The sequence below is a fragment of the Bison bison genome, unplaced genomic scaffold (genome assembly GCF_000754665.1).
Source record: "Bison bison bison isolate TAMUID 2011002044 unplaced genomic scaffold, Bison_UMD1.0 scf7180017864499, whole genome shotgun sequence".
Classification (NCBI taxonomy): Eukaryota; Metazoa; Chordata; class Mammalia; order Artiodactyla; family Bovidae; genus Bison; species Bison bison.
Window position 1 is genome coordinate 10,219,594 of NW_011495058.1, and position 9,127 is coordinate 10,228,720.

The 9,127-nt window shown below is 39.9% G+C and overlaps 1 protein-coding gene across 1 annotated transcript in view; it reads left to right on the forward strand.

Moving 5' to 3' along the window:
- The window catches only part of AMPH (amphiphysin), a 218,625-nt gene extending 210,415 nt beyond the window's left edge, over positions 1–8,210 (forward strand). The window contains exons 21-22 of the mRNA XM_010829124.1: positions 2,576–2,677; positions 6,989–8,210. Coding sequence (XP_010827426.1) covers positions 2,576–2,677; positions 6,989–7,096 — 210 coding nt within the window. The 3' untranslated portion in view covers positions 7,097–8,210. The remainder of the gene's footprint in view (positions 1–2,575; positions 2,678–6,988) is intronic.
- Positions 8,211–9,127: the final 917 nt, after the last annotated feature.

The window sequence follows — 9,127 nt, forward strand, 5'->3', positions numbered from 1 at the left end:
GTATTTTATTCTTTCCATTGCAATGGTGAATGGAATTGTTCCCTTAATTTCTCTTTCAGTTTTCTCATTATTAGTGTACAGGAATGCAAGGGATTTCTGTGTGTTGATTTTATATCCTGCAACTTTACTATAATCATTGATTAGTTCTAGTAATTTTCTGGTTGAGTCTTTAGGGTTTTCTATGTAAAGGATCATGTCATCTGCAAACAGTGAGAGTTTTACTTCTTCTTTTCCAATTTGGATTCCTTTTATTTCTTTTTCTGCTCTGATTGCTGTGGCCAAAACTTCCAAAACTATGTTGAATAGTAATGGTGAAAGTGGGCACCCTTGTCTTGTTCCTGACTTTAGAGGAAATGCTTTCAATTTAATTCAAGAAAATAATAGCAAATGAAGCAACAGACAAACAACTAATCTCAAAGATATACAAGCAACTCCTACAGCTCAACTCCAGAAAAATAAATGACCCAATCAAAAAATGGGCCAAAGAACTAAATAGACATTTCTCCAAAGAAGACATACAGATGGCTAACAAACACATGAAAAGATGCTCAACATCACTCATTATCAGAGAAATGCAAATCAAGACCACTATGAGGTACCATTTCACGCCAGTCAGAATGGCTGTGATCCAAAAGTCTACAAGCAATAAATGCTGGAGAGGGTGTGGAGAAAAGGGAACCCTCTTACACTGTTGGTGGGAATGCAAACTAGTACAGCCACTATGGAGAACAGTGTGGAGATTCCTTAAAAAACTGGAAATAGAACTGCCTTATGATCCAGCAATCCCACTGCTGGGCATACACACTGAGGAAACCAGAAGGGAAAGAGACACGTGTACCCCAATGTTCATCGCAGCACTGTTTATAATAGCCAGGACATGGAAGCAACCTAGATGCCCATCAGCAGATGAATGGATAAGAAAGCTGTGGTACATATACACAATGGAGTATTACTCAGCCATTAAAGAGAATACATTTGAATCAGTTCTAATGAGATGGATGAAACTGGAGCCTATTATACAGAGTGAAGTAAGCCAGAAAGAAAAACACCAATACAGTATACTAACGCATATATATGGAATTTAGAAAGATGGTAACAATAACCCTGTGTACGAGACAGCAAAAGAGACACCGATGTATAGATCAGTCTTATGGACTCTGTGGGAGAGGAGGGGGGGAGATTTGGGAGAATAGCATTGAAACATGCATAATATCATGTATGAAACGAGTCGCCAGTCCAGGTTCGATGCACGGTACTGGACGCTTGGGGCTGGTGCACTGGGACGACCCAGAGGGAGGGTAGGGGAGGGAGGAGGGAAGAGGGTTCAGGATGGGGAACGCGGGTATACCTGTGGTGGATTCATTTCGATATTTGGCAAAACTAATACAATATTGTAAAGTTTAAAAATAAAATAAAATTAAAAATAAATAAATAAATAAAAGCCAGTTGTTTAGTCTTGGCTCTGGGAAAGAGGTCAGGGACACAGGAGAGAGAAAACTAGCCTTGATTAAATAGTTATCCAGGCTGGGCAATGAGTCCACCAGGGTTCATTTTAGTACTCTCCTGCTTCTTAAAAATTTTCAGTAATCAAAATTTAAGGAAATCTTTTAAAAAGGGGGAAAGAAGAGTGGTGGGCTAAGACAGATGTTTAAGCTGGTAGTAAAGTAGCCCTAGGTATCTAATCCATGGTGAATGATACCATTGTGTTATTATCATCAAAAAAGCTAAGAAACTAGAATTCAACCCCACCACTAAAAAGAAATGATAATTATGTAACTTACTCAGGTGCTAGATAGTGCTACAGTGGCCATCATGTTACCATATGTAAATGTATTAAATTAACATGGTATATACCTTAAATGATACAATGTTACATGTCAAATATATTTCCATTAAAAACCAGAAAAAGAGAGAAAGGAAACAGATTGTCATGGTTTAAAGGTAAGATAGGGAAGGAAGTTTATTTAAGAAATTGATCACAGGGTTTAATTAGATAGTACTTTCCATATAACATACAAGTGATGGTTTTCCCAATTATTAATTGTTTTACAGAGGAACTTTTCACTAGGCATCTTTAGGTTAAAAAATAAACAAATAGTAACAAAGCATTGGTGATAATAAAATAGAACTCTCTAACAAAAATGTGAGAAATTAAAATTTAATTAATGCACTAAATTTTAGCTTTGGAAAAAGGCATTACTTTACTAAATATATAGTACATTCAGATGGCCTCAGTGTCTGCCTGTATAACTCAGATATTTTTAAGTAAACAGAGATTAGAATTTCCTTTGTTGTTAGAGTCCCTAGAAAAAGAAAAGAAAGTGAAGTCACTGAGTCGTGTCTGACTCTTTGAGACTCCGTGGACTGTAGCCTGCCAGGCTCCTCCGTCCATGGGATTTTCCAGGCAAGAATACTGCAGTGGGTTGCCATTTTGGGCTTGACTTGTATCTTCATCTTTTTTTATCCAGTTTATAGATGCTTCTAAGAGTGCCTGCTGATAATCTGGCTGAAGGACTTTGCTTTTATATCTTCTTTTCTTTCTAAAATGAATCAGTTCTTTTACAATCTTTTGCAGGTGGAAACACTGCATGATTTCGAGGCAGCAAATTCTGATGAACTTACCTTACAAAGGGGTGATGTGGTGTTGGTGGTGCCCTCAGATTCGGAAGCTGACCAGGTAAAGGATAAGGGCAGAAAGTACCACAGGCTGTACTGGTTTCTCCTGAGGGTCAGGTGGGCTCAGTGACTTCCTGAAGATGTTTCTACCTTCTGAGTTGCTCCATGAATGCTCAGTTGCTCAGTGGTGTCTGACTCTGTAGCCCCATGAACTATAACCCGCCAGTCTCTTCTGTCCATAGAATTCTCCAGGCAAGAGTATTGGAGAGGGTTGCCATTCCCTTCTTCAGAGGATCTTCCTGACCCTAGGATCAAACTTGGGTCTCCTTCATTGCAGGAGGATTCTTTAACATCTGAGCCACCAGGGAAGCAGTGTACTTTGGCTTAAGTACTTGAACCTATTTATAATAGCTGCTTTATAGTTCTTACTGTGAATTCCAAAAGCCGGGTCATCTCAGGACACATTTCTGTTGCTTTTTATCTTTGGGTCATATTTTCCTATAATTAAAAAAAAATGATACTGGACACAGTGGATGTTGCATTGTAGAGTCTCAATTCTGTCTTCTACCTCTGAAAATTGTTTCTTTTTAACAGGCATTTAAATGAGTAGATAAATACCTTGAATTCATGGAAGTTTGTTTTAGTTTTTTTACTCTCAGGCTAAGTTCTTAGTCCTGAGAGATGTCTCTACCTCTCAGACATTCTCCTTTGGGATTTTAGTAGAAATCCTGAAGAATTATCAAGCCCACTAGCTTTGTGGGATCTGAACTTAAAATTCTGCCTCCTCTGCACTGCCAGTGCTGAAATTTCTACTTAGCTGTTGTTGCCTTCCTGCCGTTCCTTTCCCCCAGGCTCCTAGAGAAGCCCTTATGCATTTACAGCTTGGGTTGCAGCTCAGGATTCCAGGAAAGAAGTTTTCTGTATATTTGAGGTTCCCTCTCTGTACTCCCCTCTTTCAAGATATTCTCCATAAAAGTACAGCTCCTCTGGCAACCGTAAACTCTATCCTCTGAATGCCCTGCATCACACAGACTGAGGTTAACCCTCAGGAAAAACCTTGTTAACAGCTCTAACCCAGTGTGGTTTCAGGGGTTAAATATCACCCAATTTCTGCACTGGTGGCTCATAAATGGTAAAGAATCTGCCTGCAATGTAGGAGACCCAAGTTCTATCCCTGGGTTGGCAAGAAAGGGCATGGCAACCCACTCCAGTATTCTTGCCTGGAGAATTCCATGGACAGAAGAGCCAGGTGGGCTGCAGTCCATGGGGTTGCAAAGAATCAGACATGACTGAGCAACTAACATGTTCACTTTCAATGTCTGCCTGCTTTTGTTCATTTTCAATGCCTTCACATAGTTGATATGTATACCTGCTAAGTCACTTGACTCATGTCCAACTCTCTGCAACCCTATGGACTGTAGCCCACCAGGCTCCTCTGTCCATAGAATTTTCCAGGCAAGAATACTGGAGTGGGTTGCCATGCCCTCCTCCAGGGGACTTTGTCAACCCAGAGATCAAACGCAGGTCTCCTGCATTACAGGCAGATTCTTTACCATCTGAGCCTCCAGGGAAGCCCTCTAATATATAAACTTATATTTTGTAGCAGTCATTTTTATATAAAAATAGTTCCACTTATGTATGCACATGTATCTACAACTATAAATATAGTTGTGTTCTATGCAATAGTGTTTGTTGGATACCAGCTATTTTGCCACAACCAAAACTGGAAATCTTCAGTCTACCACATATTTTAAGCATTTAAAATTTACTTTTCTATATTTTTCTCAGCTAAAGATTGATATTAACTATGATGCTTCACTTTATAAGTTGCATTTCAAAATCTATGAGTTGGAATATATCTTGATTATGGGTTTATGCCAGCCTTTTATGTTGGTCTTTATTGAAACTATTTTAAAACCCATGACTCCACTTGGCTTCATTGGATTTTTCACTCACTGTAAATAAAGTCAAATGTAGACACTTAAGGGGAAAATATGACCTTTTGTATGTTTACCAGAGGTTTAGAAAATATTTAGTTATCATCTTTTACTCTAAGTATACCTTTGTCCTTCACATATATAATATCATAATTTTATAGAGGACACTTTTCCTCATCAGCTAGGATATTATCAGTTATTTTATCAAATCATTTTTTCTGTTACTTTTTTTTTGTCATCAAAAATTGGCCTGTCTAAATGCTTATATTTCTTGTCCGTATAGCAGCATCAATTTATGGTCTTAGATTATATCAAAGGAAATGTATTCAGCTCCTTTATTTAATTTTATGAGACCTCATTTTATCTGATGTACTTGAACTATACTGGGGATTGGTTCCAATGAAATCTGGCTATCCTTCATTTTAAGTGGGATCTTTTTCCTGTATTGGTTAACATAATAAAGACAGTCATTTCCCACTGGTTTCACATCCTATGATCTGTATGTTTGAAATTGTTCCTTCAGCTCAGCTTTCCCCACGTAGACTCTGCTTGTCTCCGGAAGGCTGAAGGCAGATGTCAGCCTCCATTTCTCATTTCACATTTCATCTACCATACGCTGTGGCCATGCACAGACGGGTTCTTTAAATTGTCTGTGGCTAACTGTCTTCATTTTTGTGAGGGCACACCTATACGATAGACAAATGTTTATAAGGAATAATTTACAAAGACTATGACTATTTCCAGCACAAATGTCATGACGTCAAACTGCTCTGTCATTTATATAAACTCAAAAAAGAACAGTGGCAACAAACACAATGGTGATACCAGGCAACACGTATCAAGCTGTTGGTGTCTGATTAAGTCCTGTATATGGTGGTTTATTTCAGTTACATGTGTGAGTGGGCAGACAGAGTTCTTCCTTATAAGCAAGTGGTTGAGGCTGAAGTAGAAGACCTCGCATGGTCTTCTCAGCACTATATTCCAACCCAGGGGTCTCTAAGCCTTTCTTTCACTGTGATCCACAGGACGGGAAATGGTCCTGTGCATGATGTTTTCACACGGTGTCCCTCTCTTTGCATAAATTAATTCTTTCCTCTTCTTTAAGAATTTGTTACAATCCAGTTAGCATCAATTAACTACACTTTGTACAAAATTATAATATTAACATTTGTTGTTGTTCAGTCTCTCAGTTGGGCCAACTCTTTGCGACCCCATGGACTGCAAACACGCCAGGCTTCCCTGTCCTTCACCATCTCCCACGGCTTGCTCAAACTCATGTCCATTGAGTCAGTGATGCCATCCAGCCATCTCATCCTCTGTCGTCCCTTTCTCCTCCTGCCTTCAGTCTTTTCCAGCATCAAGGTCTTTTGCAGTGAGTTGGCTCTTTGCATCAGGTGGCCAAAGTATTGGAGCATCACTTCAGCATAAGTCCCTCCAATAAGTATTCAGGACTGATTGCCTTTAGGATTGATTGGTTTGATCTCCTTGCAGTTCTAGGGACTCTCAAGAGTCTTCTCGAACACCACAGTTCAAAAGCATCAATTCTTCAGTGCTCAACCTTCATTTATGGTCCAACTCTCACATCCATACATGACTACTGGAAAAACCACAGCTTTTACTACATGGATCTTTGTTGGCAAAGTATTGTCTCTGCTTCTTAATATGCTGTTTAGGTCTGTCATAGCTTTTCTTTCAAGGAGCAAGCGTCTTTTAATTTCATGACTGCAGTCACCATCTGCAACATTAACCTTCAATTAACTATATATATAAAATAAATAATTTCAAATTTTATTCTATTTTTCTTAAACTGACAACTTACTAGGGACAAGCTTTATCCCTGAGCTCAGCACACAAGTTTACAGGTACTGTGATATCCTTGTACAGGACCACAATACTTAATAAACCCATTATTTTATTAATCATTGGCAATGTAGATTTTTCCAGTACAATAAGTCCCCTACCTATAAACAAGTTCCATTCCAAGAGCACATTCTTAAATCTAAGTTGTTTGTAAGTCCAACAAAGTTAACCTAGGTGCCTGACTAACATAATTGGCTGTATAGTATTGTAGTGTAATAAATTCATAATACTTTTCACACAATACATAAAAAACAAACAAGATATAAAGAAAATATTTAAAATCTTACAGCATGATACCTTGAAAAGTACAGTAAGTACAGTACAACAGCTAGCCTAGTGGTGCTGGCATCGAGTGAACAAGCATAAAGAGGTATTGACTGTAGGAGAGAGAGGAGGTGGGAGATGGTAGAGCTGAAGGATCGTTAGCAGTAGGAGACAGAGGGCAAGCTGCAGTTTTACTCACGCCTGAAGTTGATGGAACACACGTTCTCATCTTTGAAAGTTCGTAAACTGAAGGTTCATATGTAAGGGGATTACTATAGTTGGACTCTAAAAGCCCTGTCTTTGTCTTGCAGGATGCAGGCTGGCTGGTAGGAGTGAAGGAATCAGACTGGCTTCAGTTCAGAGACCTCGCCACCTACAAAGGCCTCTTTCCAGAGAATTTCACCCGGCGCCTGGATTAGGGCCAAATATATTGTAGAAAGAGCCTGATTACTGGGTTTTTAAACCTTTGTGGAAACCTGAAGAGTTCACTTTTGCTATGACACTCTTAATGATTGACAGACCGATTCCAGACAAAGCTTGGAAGGCTGTCTCAGTGGAGCATGTGTGCAAACAAATGTCAGAGAAAGCAAAAAGTAAATTGAGGGAAGAGTCCTCACTGGTTCCCATGTTCTTGCTACCAGGTTTGTTTGTGCTTTGTCCGAGCTGTGGAGACTCGTGTACTCGACCCCCTCCCACCAATTCTAAAATAGCTTCCTCCAGACCAGAACCTTAATTTCTCTGCACCAAGTATGTGGTATTGAGTGGCTGCCCTGCCGAAGACATGATGAATTACCCTGTAATGTGAGATTATCGTATTCCCCTACGCAGGTGTGAGCACGTGCTCTCCCTTTCACGTTTACTGTGTTCAAAACGAAACTGCTGCAAAAGTTGTCACTGTTCTTTTCCAACACACCTCCCTCTCTGTAGATATCCATGGACACACAGTCACACGAGCTAGTTCCCATCACTTCTGAATCTATGTGTATGCACAAGGCTACATATACATAGCTGCACTCTCTCCTTTCCATTGTAGCTCTTAGTCTCTTAAGCGTCATTGATTCATGCACTGCTCTTATTCTGTCTGGCATTGCAGTTGCAGTTTTGCCTCTGGGCAAAAATCAGCCATCCCATTGCCAAAGGAGTCGACAGTATCTGTGTTGGGAATGTGCATTTTTCAGGATGCAATGACTCATAGCCCGTCAGAGGTGCCTCCTCTTTGGAGAAAGCAGTCTGGCGCTCTGAATGGCCACTGTGGCTGGAGATAGGTGAGTTGGGATGAGCAGCTCGATTGTCTTAATTTCTGCCTTTTTGAGATTGGCCAGCTGATGGGGCATTGAAATCAACCCCCAAAGAACACTATTTCCAAAAGCTCCTAATTTCCACCTCTTTCTATTTATGCAACTCATCTTCACCGATTGTCCAAAAATAAGATATAGGTGATGTATGCTGTACCACAAGTCATCTGTAATGATTCTGTTTTCAGTGCTGTGTCATTCCAAATAAACCTTGGGTAATCTCCAGCAATGACCTTAATTCCTTCTGATGACTCATTTGTTTTGGAAAGCTTGTTTCATTTGGACGCATGACTTGAAACAGTCGATGTTGAGTTGTTATTTGTGCAGAAATGTGCTCCTTCCTCTGGGTTGTGCTTCACAGCCCGTCTCCCTTCCGCTCACTCCTTCATCCCAGTCATTGCTGGCCACTTGGAGGTCCTTGCTGCCCGGCAATCACTACAGCACAAATAACAGCTGCCGATGGAGGCCCTGTGCTGACTGTGGCTGCAAAGAGTGTGTATCACAGAAATCTGACGACCTCCATACTCAGCAGTTTCTTCTCACACCAGCCTCATCTTTTGGTCACTTTTCTTTCGGACATGTTTATGTTTGTAGGTACATACAAAAATAGATGATATAGAAAAGTCAATTCACTAGACATTTATAGGAGAGAATTCTGAAAACAAAACCCTTTTATTCTTTTCTGCCCTGTAATTGTACACAATATAAGCTGATCAAGAATGCATGTTACTTGACTTTTAAATTTGGTATGTATTAGTGGTTCATGATTTTGTGTCTCATGGTGGATTACCGACTTGGACACTTAGTGAATGTTTAAGTGTTAATAGAAAAATAGCTGTTATTTTTTAAATAAGTTTTGCTTATTATTTTTAAAAAACTTTTAGTTGCACCTTGCACTTGGGATCTTAGTTCCCCTACCAGGGGTCGAGCCCACATTCCTTGCATTGGAAGGTGGGGTCTTAATCACTGAACCACTGGGGACGTCCCAAGAAATAGCTATTCTTGACCTAAGATTGTTCCAGGGGCTCATCCAGTGAATCTGGATCGCCACAAATGGCCTAGCCTTTTCTTCATCTTTTAGGATTTCTCTTACAGACCCAGTAGGATTCAGGCCTTCAGATAGTACAGAGAACCTTCAAAAAGTCAGATAAGGAT